The 14,894-nt window shown below is 48.8% G+C and overlaps 1 protein-coding gene across 1 annotated transcript in view; it reads left to right on the forward strand.

Annotated features, from left to right (window-relative positions):
* GTF3C1 (general transcription factor IIIC subunit 1) overlaps positions 1–14,894 on the forward strand; it is a 73,030-nt gene that overhangs the window by 636 nt on the left and 57,500 nt on the right. Inside the window, exons 2-6 of the mRNA XM_024744695.1 lie at positions 1,555–1,764; positions 4,520–4,696; positions 5,442–5,585; positions 7,280–7,376; positions 12,134–12,257. Coding sequence (XP_024600463.1) covers positions 1,555–1,764; positions 4,520–4,696; positions 5,442–5,585; positions 7,280–7,376; positions 12,134–12,257 — 752 coding nt within the window. The remainder of the gene's footprint in view (positions 1–1,554; positions 1,765–4,519; positions 4,697–5,441; positions 5,586–7,279; positions 7,377–12,133; positions 12,258–14,894) is intronic.

The following is a 14,894-nucleotide window of genomic DNA, read 5'->3' on the forward strand; positions in this document are numbered from 1 at the left end:
ACGTCGGCCAGCTTAGCAACAACAAGCACAATAATGATAGCTAACATTTATTTAGTGCTCGTTATGGCCTCGTACTATTCTAAGATCTTGTTCCTGGAGTTTCAGGAGACAACCCACTTCATTCTCACAGTGACACTATGAGGAAGGTGCTCTTATCTTCCCCATTTTTTTCTTTTTTTGGCTGTGCCACAGGGCTTGCGGGATCTCAGTTCCCCATTCAGCACCGAGTCCTCACCACTGGACTGCCAGGGAATTCCCAGTTATCTTCCCCATTTTGCAGAGAAGGAAACTGAGTGGTAGAGATTAAGTAACCCGTCCAAAGTTATGGATATTGTAAGTGACTGAGTGTTGACTCAACCCAGGCCGTCTGTCTCCCAAGTCTGTGCTCTTAAGCCATATAGTGAGGGTCGGGAGAGGTTCCCAGAGGTAATACTGTCTAAAACAAGACTTAAAGGTTGGATTTAGGTAGCCAGTTGGCAGAGTATTCTAAAGGAAGAGAAGTACGTTAAGTTGGGTTGAAGTGTAGAACTGGAGATAGTGAGTGAGGAATAATAGTTCAAATTTACAAATATGCTTATTGTAAGCAGGAACTGTGCCAAGATCCTTACGTATAGCAAGTTATTTAAGTTTTACAACAACTTTAGGAACTGGATATTCTTATCCCCATTTTCCTGAAGAGAAAATTGAGACGCAGAGAGGGTCATCAACCCAGAATCTGAACCCAGACTGGGAGAAAGTGGTACCAAGGAGAGGAAGGAGGGACTTTATTGTAGGTGGGGAGTGGCAGTCATAACTTTTTTTTTGTTTTTTGTTCTGTTTTGTTTTGTTTTTTTTGCGGTACGCTGGCCTCTCACTGTTGTGGCCTCTCCCGTTGCGGAGCACAGGCTCCGGACGCGCAGGCTCAGCGGCCATGGCTCACGGGCCCAGCCGCTCCGCGGCATGTGGGATCCTCCCGGACCGGGGCACGAACCCGTGTCCCCTGCATCGGCAGGCGGACTCTCAACCACTGCGCCACCAGGGAAGCCCATAACTTTAGTTTTGATCTCATCAGATCTGAGGCATAGACAGTTGAAGGCAGGATTAGTGTTTGGGGGAAAAACAAGACTGAGGATTTGATGGTGAGAATTATTAATATGCAAGTGATAATTGAAACCATAAAAATGGATGGAAGTACAAGAGGGATAACTAAAAAGATGTGGAAAGGTAACATCTTAAAGTAGGGAAGCCTTGAGTCATTAAGTCCAAACTTGATGGTTTGGAGACCAGGCACTGGATTGGGGGGAAAACAAAAGGCCATGACTTGGACCAGGAAGGTGGTTCAGGTTTCAGCATTCAGCGTTCCAGGGTGGATTCAGAGACTCCTAGAAAAGTCTCTTGTCTGGGATAGAGAGGCAGGGACGCTGCTTGTTAAGATGACCTGCGTTTGGAAGACGGGTGCAACCGGGTGATCGCACTTCCTCTGTCCGATCTCTGCCAGAGGTTGTCAGAAGAACACGCCAAACGGGTTATTTCTGAGGCTGAGCTGTGGTTTGATATCTGTGATCTCCTCCTTAGGTATGAAGAAATTGATTTGGAAACTGGCATTTTGGAGTCCAGGAGGGACCCAGTCCCTTTGGAGGATGTCTACCCCATTCATATGATCTTGGAGAATAAAGATGGCATCCAGGGCTCATGCCAGTACTTTAAGGAGAGGAAAAACATCACCAGTGACATAAGGACCAAGACGTTACAGCCCCGCTGTACGATGGTGGAAGCCTTTGGCAGGTAACTGATTTGCATCATGGGAAACTTGTGGGCATCTTCCTGCTTTAAGTTGGGGGTGTGGTCAGAGCGCCACAACTGGCGTGCCGCCCTCGTGCCCATCAGAGTGCGTCTGCCCTGCCCCAAGCCAGTCCTTTCACTCCCCTCCTCTTGGGGCTAGTTTTGCTGGGGGCGGGGGTGGGGCGCTGCCTTTCTTTTCCCTTTGTGTCCTCAGGCCGCCTGGCCCTTTGGGCAGGGCAGGCAGCTGTCATTTGGATTGGTGCCTTTCGCTCTCTTGTCCAGGCTGCGTCCTCTGCTGCCCAGCCGTACTTTTGTGAGTCTTCAGTCAGGGTCCCAATTTCCCAGGCTGTCTCAAGCCCCTCGCCCCATCCCTACCTCCCTTCCTACCTGACGGAACAGGGAGAAGCTTCCAGTGTGAACTCTCCTAGTTGCCACCTTCTTCCTCAGCTTGCAGGTTTGCCCGGCTTTCTCTCCCCCTCCCTCACCTCAGGGGAGACAGGAAGCCTGGCCCTGCCTCGGGCTGTCATCTGGATGCTTCTCTTCCTCCGTTTCCCCCGTACCTCGTGCTCTTTCCAACCTCTGTCAGCTAGCTCCTCTTTCTCCTTTATTTGCAGCTTTTTGCCTGTTGACCAGTACTTTCTTGTCAGCCCATTACCATGGCGCGTTCATCTTAAAACAAGACCTCTTGGCCTTGGATCCCCCGTAGCTGTGATTCCGTTGCTGCAGCCATGCTTCTTGGAAGAAACAGCTATACTCACTCCTTCTTCCTCTTGACCTCCCCTCCCCTCCTCTGGCTCTGGAGCTTTGCAGCTTCTGCTTGCTGACCCTCCCCCACCCGGCTTCCTGCTAGCTCAGGAAGAGCTCTCCCTGGTGACTGCACACACGCTCTCTTCACACACATAGGCCTGAACTGGGGCTCCTCACACATGTCATTCCATGACCTTGACCACAGTTATCGAATCCCAGAGTAAGTGTTCATTTTCTTGTCTTTCTCTTCAGTAGACTCTGAGCTCCGTGAAGGCAGATGCCATTTTTATTTACCTTGGCATCTCCGGTACCTTGCGTGGCACTTCATCAGTGTTGGATAACCTATGTGATGACCAGGGTCAGCAGAGTGGGCCTCGGGCCGGAGTCCTAGAGTCAGCTACTGGGAGATGTTGGAGTTCTGATAGGACAGGAGTAAACCACCCTGAACACATTCTTAAAGCAGCAAATCAGCTCTCCTGTTTTCAAACTTTTCTCAACTGACCTCTTCCAATTTAACGTAATGAGCCTGTTTCGAGACAGAGAACACAGGTCCTATGTTTGTGGCACACAGACACAGAAAAGTAGACTTTCTGTCCGTCACGTGTATTCACAGCCTAACATTCTTTTTTGAAGATGGACCATACAGACCCTGTGATTATGCAGAAGACTAATTATGGGTCACAGGCAACGTGAAAGAAGCTGCAGTTAAATGAAAATGTAGACATGGCAATGGGCAGTTCCTCCTCTTTTTCCTTTTTGCCTCTTCAGTGGGAGCAATGAAGTCATCTGGTATATTGGGCGGCAAGGGGGGGCCAAGAGGAGGAACTGTCAGACTGAGCGATGTGACTGAAGACAGGCCTTGCGATCAGGCATCTGTAAACCACAGGCTGGGAGCAGTAGATGGTGGCTATAGGTGGGAGAGGTTGGGAGCCCTTGGGCTCTAATATGGACCCTTGGTGACTCATTCCCCTGGGAGAGGGAGCTCCTCCAACTGGTGCGTCTCGATGCCAAGGAGTGAGTGGGGATAGCTTCTCTGCCAGCCCACCCTTGTGGGATCTCTGGCAGGGCTAGGACCTGAGACAATCTGCCCAAGATGGCCATTTAAGTCAGCAGGTAAGGCGCCAGGGTGGAGTCTCCATCTTCAGCGCCGTAGACTGTTAGACCTCAGCCAGAGAAGTCAGTTTTCCCAGCTGCGACATCTCGAAGCACCTGGCTGGGAAGTGTTCTTGGCCTCTTTTTCGGGCATTATTTTTCACACGCCAAGACAGTAGGAGGAACTAATGATTTGTCCCAAGTCTGGTCTCCAACAGACTGCAGGTCCACTGATGACACAGATCACTGTTTTTGATTCTGAAGTTTGTTTTACCCATCCAGCTCAGTAGGCGAGTTTGTTCACTTATTAGACATTTACAGAGACCCTGCTGTGCACCAGAACCATTCTAGGCCTGGGGATGTCTTGGGGACCCTGATGACAACCTGCCCCCTCTTAGGGCGCTTATTGCAGAAATGTGTGCCCCAAAAAGCGGCCATTTCTGAGAGTGCCAGGTGCTGTGAAGAGTCTGGAAATGGTCAGAGGTGGGGGATAGGCTCTGGTTAGCATTTTCAGGAAGACCTGAGGTGTTGGTATCTGAGCAGTGGCCTGAATGATGAGAATCAGTGGCCTGAAGACGTGAGGGCAGAGCAGCTGGGTAGAGGACCAGCGGGGCTGTTGTGGACGCAGGGCAGGGCCGTGGGGGTGTGTAGGATGGGCCAGGCCCTGGCTGGGAGTCGGGGGTATGGCCTGAGGGCCCTGGCCGGACGGGGAGGGCTCTGAGCAAGGAACTGGTGAGACTGGCTCTGTTCCCCCTGAACACTCTGTGGTTCTAGGATAGAAACCTCCTTAACTAGGGGATTGTGAACCTCCAAGAAGAAGCAGGAAATGATGGTTCACTAAGGTTCTGCTTTTTCATATCTCGATTTTCTTAAAAATCAATTACAGTTATTTCTTCCTGCGGTGGCTTCTGATTTGCAGGTGGCGGAAGAAACTGATCATTGTTGCTTCCCAAGACATGCGGTACCGGGCCTTGATCGGCTTGGAGGGTGACCCCGACCTGAAGCTCCCCGACTTCTCCTACTGCATTTTGGAGCGATTAGGCCGGTCCCGGTGGCAAGGGGAGCTCCAACGAGACCTCCACAGCACTGCTTTCAAGTGAGGGGATGCTTTGCTTCTCTGCTGTAAATGCTGGGGCTCCCTGATCATTGGGCCCTGCCACCTGGGCAGTCCCCACATCCATGGTGATTGGAAGCACGATGCTTTCTCATTGAAGAGACCCTGGAAAAAAGACCAAAAAAAGGGGACTCCCTGGCAGTCCAGTGGTTTAGACTCTGCCTTTCCATTGCAGGGTGGCATGGGTTTGATCCCTGGTCTGGGGAACTAAGATCCTGCATGCCTCATGTTGTAGCTGAAAAAAGAAAAAAAGAAAAGAAAGAGAGAAAGACCCTGGGGTGACCATAGAATTTATTGTCCAAACCAGACATTTTGAGAGTGGAAGGTGGAGCTGACCAGAAGGGACACCAAGGCAATGGGCATAAACTGAGACCACCTGGCGAGCCAGAATGCATGGCAACCCTAGTTATTGGCCGCTATATGATTAGAGACCCACGTCTGATTAGCTCCTTGCTAATATAACCCTTACTGTCTCCTGCGCCAGCCATCCTTTCCCACTCCATTTCCCCTCTCCTTTACCCCCATCTCCCCATCCACCTCTCTTGGGGGTCTGGGGTGTGCCTTAGGCTGAGGCACGGCTGTTCTTTCCAAGGCCATTGTCACATAGCGACTGTTCTCTCAGGTTGGCTGGATAGGAGGTGTGTGTCTCTGGTGTTCATGTCCTCCACACTGGGGTGAAAGCAACCAACAAGGCAAAATGACCGCCCACTCTCTTCCTCTCCTCCAGGGTTGATGCTGGGAAGCTCCACTATCATAGGAAAATTTTGAACAAAAATGGGCTCATTACGATGCAGTCACATGTGATCCGATTACCCACCGGAGCCCAGCAGCACTCGATTCTCCTCCTCCTGAATCGGTTTCACATGGACAGGTACAGTGTGAGACACCAGAATGCTCCCTTACCTCTGTCTTTCAGCCATGTGTATTATACCTTTAAAAAATCCTAGAGGCCAAATCAGAATATGACTAGCTTTAAAAAAAAGATGTTTACCACCTATTTTGGATTATGAGAATAAGTGTTGCTTATTTAGAAAATCCGGAAATTATATAGAAAAGAAGGGCAAAAAATGCCTATCACCCCACAGCCCAGCAATAGGAACTGTTAACATTTTGGTGAAATTTGGGAGTGTAAAAATAAAAGTAAATAAGTCAAATTTGATTTGTTATGGTGACAGGGTTCTGTGGGTAGAAGAGAGAACAATGGACTAAGTCAAGATCTGTATTCAAGTCTTTGCTCCTGATTTGGGCACCATCACTTGACCTCTGAACCACTGTTTCCTCTTCTGTAGAATGGCCATGACAAAACTTGGTACTAGTTCATACGCAGTGAATATCTGTGCCTTCATCTATTCTTTCATTCATTGAAAGGCAGTAAAAATGGAGAAGTGGGCGTCTCTGGATCCCATAGATACATATGCCCTCCCTGCTGCTAAACCTGTGGGCAGTTAAAGCCAAGTTCACCTTCCCCAGCTGCGTGACAATACCTTCCTCTCTGCTCCTCCTCCAACACCCCCCCACCCACACACAGCTGGGGTAGCCCTTGGCTCCTTTAATAGCTTCCTTTGGCGTCCATTAGCTTGTAAGCATTTATTATGACATCCACTTCACAATAAAAATGCAAAGGAAGGGAAAGTCAGTCATGCCAGCGAAGTGAGAGATAGAAACCAGGGCTTCAGAATCAGAGAGGTGTCCTGATTACTGCAGAGGGCACTGTATTTCCAGGAAGAAGACCTGGGTTCACATTTTGTGCCTGCATTTTAGAAAAGCTTAACTTCTTTATGAAATAATCCCTATCCTTTCTTACCAAGTGATTTATAAGGAAATATGTTGGTGCTTCCTAAACTTTAAGGTATTGTCAACTCAAAAAATAATCACAATCTAAATGTTTTATTCGGTGGGAATTTTTAGGACTTCAAGCCCAGGGCAGGTAATCTGAACGTCAAAAGATAATTGTTAAAGAAAACCAAGTTAAGGAATTTTCCGCATTTCTGTGTATGGCAAGGTGCAAGAGTCTGGGCTTACTGAAATCATTCCTTTGATATGCACCTCAGCTATTACATATATATATGGGGCCAGTATCCTGTGTTTTCACATCCTGAGTTTCCTCTGGGCCCACCATGGGGAGTGGCCGCAGTCTGATGGCTGCTAGATGGCAGGTATTCTTTCCTGAGTTCCCTCAGGGCTCACTGGCTCACTTTGGAGGGCTGCAATTACTAATGACTGTGACATCCTTTGTTTACTGATACGGCTGGCAGTACTCCATTTATCAGTATGATCAAAAGATGTAAGGCATTTTAAAGAATCATTTCATGACAGTTTTAGCCGCGGAGGCTAGTCTGTACACTGCCACTAGTTCGATGACCTTGGCCGTGAGACTGAACCACTCAGAGCCCCACTGTTTCCAGCTGTAAGGGACAAGGAGTTGGGCTGGATGTTCTCTGAGACCTAAGACCACAAGGTTCTGTAGTTTGATGTGTTGTCATTTAAATCTTGTCATCTTTAAAAAAACAGGCAGTCTTTAGCAGTAGGTCTGGAAAAAAATGAAGTGTTTTATATTTCTCACAGGAGGAGCAAATACGACATCCTTATGGAGAAGCTCTCGGCTGTGCTGAGCACACGGAGTAACCGGACAGAGACACTGGGAAAGCTGAGGGAGGAACTGGTGAGCCGCCCCTGCCCGTGTGGGAGGCTGGATCCGTTTGTAACGCAGTGGGGAGCATTGTCAAGTGTAGATTTCAGTGCACCGCAGTTGAAAACCCTGTCGTGGGCTTGACCATCCCTAGCTGTTACCGAGTCCAAGCCCGTTCTGCCCGCCGCACAACAGGCCAGTAAATCGGGAGACGAGGTGTTGAGGCAAAGGGATAATGACTTTATTCGGAAAGTCGGCAGACCGAGAAGATGCGGACTGGGGTCCCCACAAACCATCCTATCCGGGTCTGGATGCCAATTTTTTTTGTAGAACAGAGCGGGGTAGGAGGTGAGGAAGTAAAGTAAGATGGCCATTAGTTTTGCCTGACTTGGCCAGCATCAGGGAGGGGATATGTTAATTTCTTTTGTGCAGCGATTCACAGGTGAGCAGGGTCAGATTGTCTCCCTGTGAGCTGAACAAAGGCACTTTAGTTCAACTTTCAGGCAGAGGGGCAGGGTTCCCTGAGGCAGGTCATTATGTATGATTATAATAACAAAAGCAACGAAAAGCAAAGGTTAAAGTCAAAGAAACAACAACATGGAGTCAGAATTGGCTCTTCTCTGTTAACGTAGCCATGAAACAAGCAGAACTTTGCTTTACAGAATGAAAAAGGGGTCAGTCTTTAAGTCCTTCCTGCTCTTGGGTGGCCTCCAGTTTTCCCGGGGATTTGCGCCAAGTCCTGCTATAAAAGTTTCTGTGGAATGGTGAATCTGAGCATTTAGATTTACTTTCATAATCAAGTTTGTCATTTTGTTCCCAGTGGTTTTATGCTCAAATAACAGAGTGACTACTGAGAAGGAGGAGAGACAACACAGGGAGAAAAGCACTTATGAACCTGCTTCATCTTTGGGTCCAGGAACAGAGGCAGTAATGAAGTGAGAGAGGGAGGAAGAAAGCACAGGGGTGATGCTGCTTCCGGTCTGATTTGAGCCGTCCTCTGTAGAAGTTAGGAAAGAGCCATCACTGGAAACGGGAGGAAAGTACAACTGCCCTGTAGGTGAAACAGTAGGATTTGAAGTCAAGATTTGGGGGTGATAGTAATTAGTCCCCAAAGGAGCATGGCTTGGAGTCTGGTTGTAGACGCCAGGTTGTAGACTCCAGGTTGTAGGCTCCAGGTTGATCCTTCTTGCTCCTCACCTTGTGCTGCCCCCAGGGGGCTCTGGTCTCTGATTTCACTGCGTTGAGGGAAGGGCTCTCGCCCCTCCTGCTAAATGCACTCTATGCCCAAGTCTCTTTAAAGCAGAGGTTATAAACCAAAGCTTGTGGGTCGGATTCAGCCTGCACATTGTTACAAAGAACTTTGACCTAGCATCTTTTAAAAATTGAGATTTTGCCTCAAAATCTAGGTTACCGGCTTCCCTGGAAATATCAGAGGCTCTGGCCAGCCTGGGCCCGTGGTCTCTTGTGATAGCAGTTATCTGGAGCTGGCTGTGTGCTGGCTGCCCACCCCAGGCCCCTTCCCTCCTGTCACCTCTCAGATACGCAGGCAGTGCCATTTGTCACTCTATGAGCGCTGCTGTTCAGGAGGAGAGAAATATTTCTCAGTATCTGAGCGTCTGTCAAAAGTGGGGAATAAAAGGTCCACTGATAAGGCCTCTTCCTGAGAGGCCCTAGTCAAGATGAAGGAAACTCCTACAAGCGCAAAGAAACATCTGCCCGCTTTGTTCTTTATATTGTTCGTCCAGCCCATGCAGGCACTGAAGATCGAAACCCTCTGCCCTGCTGAGTCACTCAAGGGTAGAGAAACTGAGCATCTCAGGTCAAGCTGTGGACGATCTAAGTGACAAGATTTAACTGATAGAGGACACTATTTATTTATTCATTCAACAAATACTTTAGTGAGTATCTATTTGGAGTCAGAACTGTGGTTCGCACCACCATGGCAAAAATGAACGAGGATGACAGTCTTACGCTGCCGCAGAGCAGTCTAATTGGAGGGGCTGACGTGTGAACACACACTCAGGCCAGACTGCTCCTTGGAAGCATGTGTTTGAGTTGCGTGAAAGGAGAGATGGGAAAAGCTCTGTAGAGCCAGTTCCAGTTGAGCTGGGCTTTGAAGATGAAGTCAGCATCGTCCGGCAGAGGAGAGACCATCTTTCAGGCGGAGGAGACGGGCTGGAGCAAAGGCGTGGAGCTGTGGGAGGTGATGGGGTGTTTCCGAGGCTGGCAGTGACACAGGGGGCAGCCAGGCGGCAGCGTGCCCGGCGAGAGTAGTAAGAGACGTGGCTGGAAAGGAAAGTTGGAGCCAGATAAAGAAGGTCTCAAGTGCCAGGCTGAGGACTTGGGTTTCAGCCTTTAGCCTGGTGAACTGCAGTTTGAGTGTTGGGGAGATGAACTGATGGATGGGGAGGGGATTGGAGGCAGGGCGGAGAGGTGGGTGCTGTGGCCTCAGGTAGGGTGGGTGACGCCTTGAATTGTTGGTGATATTTGGGGGGTGGCACTAGCAGGACTTGGTGAGTGACTGAAGCCAGGGTGTGGGTGTCGGGTGTGGGGAGCAACGAAGGAGAAGGAGTCTGTTGTCTAGCTTGAGTGGCAACCCCTCCCTGGGGTGGACCAGAGCTGGAGGGTGGGTACCTGAGGGCAGGGATCGTGCCTGCCAACCCCCCACCATGAGGATGGCCTGGCCCACGGAGACGCTGAGCCCAGATTTGTTGAATGAGTGCGCAATGAAAGTACAGAGTTCAGGAAGAGGAGTGAGTTTGCCTGAGATTGAGGCACATGACAAATTTGATTTTAGGATTTATTGAGTATGAAGATCTTCTCGGACTTTGACTTGGTGATGTTTAGTCAGCAGCTGGAAATAGGGGTCAGAGAAGGCTGAGCAGGATTTAGTGAATAATTAACCTCTGGATGAGGTGGACGCCGTGAATATGGATGCTGTCTTTTGCGGGGAGTGGGGAAGGCCACTTTCTTTAACTGGGCAGGTTGTGCGAGTCCTCAACGGTAGGCCCCCCGTAAGGGAAGGACTATGTCATCCTTCATCCTCTGGGCAGATTATGTGAGTCCTCGATGGCAACCCCCCATAGGATGGTCCGGGGCTCAGGGCCATATGTTGAGGGCTAGGGTTCGATGGATGCGTTTCCATAAGGTCTTTCCATGACGCTGGGGGCACGGATGGATTAATAAGAGGTGCCATTTACCAGCCAGTGGGTTAAGTGAGCCGTATGTGAGTTGTCTGTATTTCTTTGATAACAGTATGTTCTGCCCAGCAGTTAGCATACTGGCTCCTCCGAGAGGTGATCACACGTACGTGGGTGGTGGCAGCAGCCCTCAGACACATGCTGCCTGTCTCTGCCCCAGAGTGTAAAGAGGAAACCTGGGAGGTGCCATGCACCACTCTTAGTCGCGAGTGCCTCCTGCTGTTCAGGTGGTAACCTGCCTGGCTCTTCCTGTGGTGGCAAAATCAAACGCTAGTAGTGGCAGGAGGGTGGTATGGATTAGTGAAACAGGCCAAGTGTAAAATAATTTTTTGAGGGAGTTCCCTGGTGGTTTAGTGGTTAGGATTCAGCGCTTTCCCTGCTGTGGCCCGGGTTCAATCCCTGGTTGGGGAACTGAGATCCTGCAAGCCCCGTGGCGTGGGCAAAAAAAAAAAAAAAAATTTTTTTTATATCAGTGGATTCAAGAATTATTCAACTTTCCTCTTAACTATCATGAGAGAAAAGCAGCACAAAAATGGTGGTAAACAGGAACTGACCTTCGGCCTCACCATGTAAGGGGTCTGATGGGCAGAGAAGGCCAGGGCGTCCGGGTTGGGCGTGCCTGTCTGGAGGGAGCAACTGGTCCTCACCCCCCTCTGGCTGATGCTGGGAGGAACCGCAGGCCTAGGATTTGTTGCCAGATCCTGTTTTTCAAGAGAAGCCAGAGTCTGGTTTTTTTAAAATGAACTCTCTCACTTTTCAATGTTGGCAAGTAAGTTACTTTTTTTTTTTTGAGGTACACGGGCCTCTCACTGTTGTGGTCTCTCCCGTTGTGGAGCACAGGCTCCGGACGTGCAGGCTCAGTGGCCATGGCTCACGGGCCCAGCCGCTCCACGGCATGTGGGATCTTCCCGGGCCAGGGCACGAACCCGCGTCCCCTTCATCGGCAGGCAGACGCTCAACCACTGCGCCACCAGGGAAGCCCCGTAAATTACCTTTTTCAAAGAAAACTTGTAGATGAAAAAACACGGCCTGCACTGGAGGCTGCTCGTTGGTAACCTCGACAGTTACGAACGCTTTGGGTCATTTTGGTTGTGTTGCCTCCTTGCAGAAATGTGAGTGACGGGGTGGAGGTACTCATCCTCATTTTGTTGTAACTTCACAGATACACTAAATTTTTTTAAAGGTCTTAAATTTAATTTTTTCTTTTCTACTGCCTGTGAGAGAGGTGTGTGTATGTATGTATATATCTATTAATAATTAATAATACACTTACTTGTTTAAAAAAACCAAAACAAGATGAAACGGTATACAGTGAAAACCTTCTAGTGCTGCCCCCATCTGCCTCATTCTCACCCCTTTCAGTGGGGGAATCTCTTCCCCACTCATAATCAAATGGATGGTTTATATGCTGCTGCAGACGCGTTTTGTTCCCTGGACAAGGTAGCTTGGCAGTATTTTCTCATTAGTGCTTCCAGTGATTCCTCATTCAAGATCATCAGTTAACTCAGGTCCCCGCTTGTTCGTGTACAATGACCCTCCAATAGTTTCAAACACCTTGCTCCACCTAATAGCAGCGTTTCAATTTTGCAGGGGCTGTGCGAGAGGACATTTAAGCGCCTGTACCAGTACATGCTGAATGCGGGGCTGGCCAAGGTGGTGCCTCTTCCCTTACAAGAGATCCACCCTGAACGTGGACCTTGCAAGACCAAGAAAGGTAAAGGCAGGCTCGGCTCCTGCCTGGGCTGCACGGACAGTTTTCACTTCTCCCCTCTAAGTGCCAGCCTGTCCCTCTTACCATGTTCTGCCCTGAGGTAGGATGATTTCATGTTATTTTTTCCACTCTATTCCTCAGCGCCTGGCCCAGGACCTTCTATATAAAAAGCGCTTGGGAAACGTTTGCTGAATGAAACCCATTCTGACTCCCAGCAAACATCTCTATATGGATGTCCCTCCAACATCTCCCATTCCTGGTGTCCAGAAACCGAAATTTATCTTTTCTTTCTTATGCTAAGCCAGTATTTTTTAAGTACCTGATCTGTGTGTTGCATGATTGCATTTTCTAGCCCTGCAAAGTAGGTGGTATTATTACCATTTTACAGGTAAGATTAAAGTTAAGAGATGCTAAGTAACTTATATGAGGTTAAGCAGTCAGGAAGTGGTGGAGGTGGGATTTGAACTTTCTAAGCAAGTTAAACTAGGGACAATAGACTATGAAACTTTAAAAACCTTCCTTAGTCCTTTATTTTTCTCAGTTCTTGATTTTTATCCCATGCTGTTTAACTCCTCCTGATGAACCAGAGTTGTTTAAAAATCTTAGGGTCAGAGCTTTCAGTAAAAGATGACAGAAGGAATAGATGGCGGTTTTCTGCACTCTTCCAACTCCTTCCTAGTGATGATAGGCTATAAAAGGAGTAAACCTGCAAGTACAAAGAGAATAGGACAGGAAGTGACAGCAGGGAGAGTTGTCTACATTTTTGTGCTCAGAGGCGGATGTACAAACGGTAACTGACCGAGCAGACTGGGAAAGCTGAATGCTTGTGTGGGGCAGTAGCCAAGAGTGGACACCTCAAACCTGAAATAAACCGGGGACCTCTGAAAGCACCAGTTTGGATGGGGCTAGAGACAAGAGGATTGGTTTATAGTCTGTGAAGAGCCATTGCACCCCCCAGGTCCCCTCCCCTACTTGGCATAGCCAGGTAACAGGCCCTTTCCCACAAAGACAGAGGTCTGGACTTTGTGACTTAGCAGTCTTTCCTCATTAGTACCTCCAGTGATTCCTCATTCCTTGGACTTAACCTCAAGAGAAGATGCACTGGAGGCTTTTGAGACTCAGACATGAGATGCAGCTGGGGACAGGGTGCAGTACTGGTAACAGGCGGTATGAGATAATCTCTATACACAGTGAGGTAGGAGTCTTCACTGCCTTTCCCCCGTGGCTCCTAAAACGCTGGCAGCCGGGCTTACAGTCCCTAAAGCCAGAGGCTGGAGACTTCTTTTCTGCAGAAACTGACCAGTCCGAGAGAAAAGTCTTCTAGATCCTGAAATTTAGGGGATTCCTAGCAAAATAGCCAGCCTCTGCCTGCTCACCCTTCATGGAAGCCCACACAATGGCAGCCTCTCCCTTTCTCTTCCTGACCCTGCAAAACACAGGACTTTTGATGTACAGCAGTATCTTAATGAAGCATTTTAACTTTTTTTTTTTTTTTTTTTTTTTTTGCTGTACGCGGTCCTCTCACTGCTGTGGCCTCTCCCGTTGTGGAGCACAGGCTCCGGACACGCAGGCTCAGCGGCCATGGCCCATGGGCCCAGCCGCTCCACGGCATGTGAGATCCTCCTGCACCAGGGCACGAACCCGTGTCCCCTGCATCGGCAGGCGGACTCTCAACCACTGCGCCACCAGGGAATCCCCAGCATTTTAACTTTTCACCAAGCATTTGAGAACTCTAACATGAATGTAAGAGAAACTAACTTAGGAAATGGAACCAAAATGAGGAGCAGAAGAAAAGGAAAGGAGAGAAGGAAGATACTGCATCATGAAACCAGAGCAAGAGGCTATAAAGGAGAGACATGCAGAAAATAAAAAAGAGCTCTTGGAAATAAAAGAAATATGACTATTGCAATAAAAGATTTGGTGGAAGGAAAGATAGTGAGATAAAGTTGAGAAAATCTCCTGTAAAGAACAGAAACTCAAAAGGGATGGAAATAGGAGAGTTTTAAGTTGAAAATAAGAAGCTGAGTCTAAAAGATCCAATGTCCACACAGTAGGAGTTCAAGTTCACAGTAAGGGGAGGGAGTGTGTGTGCAGGGGAGTAGAAAGGAGGAGATGACGGGAAATGACACGGAATTTTCCCAGATCTGAAGGATGTTAAGTTCTAGATCAAAAGACCTAGCAGATGTCTAGCATGATGAACATAAAGAAACCCACACCAGGATCCAACAGCCTGAGACTTCAGAAGTCTGGGGCTTGAAGAGCCTCCAGAGAGGAGACATCAGACTTCCCAGTAGTAACGGAAGCTAGAGAGCTTGGAGCAACACCGTCAACTTTCTGGATGGGATGGACTTTCACCCTGGAATCTTCCAGTCAATGAGGGTGAGGATAAGGACCTCACACATTTTCGTACATGCGGATTGGAAACAATTCATCTCTGATCTCCCAAGTTCCCTTTTAGGAAGCCACAGGAGGATGTACACCATCAAATAACAGGCTAAACCAAGAGACAGGAAAGCATGGGGCCCAGGAAGAGGGGGGACAATGGAAACCCTGGAGAGATGATGAAGGGAGATCATGACGACAGACGCGGGGTGGGTGGGGGACTGAAGTCCATGCAAAGGATCAGTTGCTTAGTGCCTG

Source organism: Neophocaena asiaeorientalis, unplaced genomic scaffold (genome assembly GCF_003031525.2).
Source record: "Neophocaena asiaeorientalis asiaeorientalis breed wild unplaced genomic scaffold, Neophocaena_asiaeorientalis_V1.1 scaffold91, whole genome shotgun sequence".
Lineage (NCBI taxonomy): Eukaryota > Metazoa > Chordata > Mammalia > Artiodactyla > Phocoenidae > Neophocaena > Neophocaena asiaeorientalis.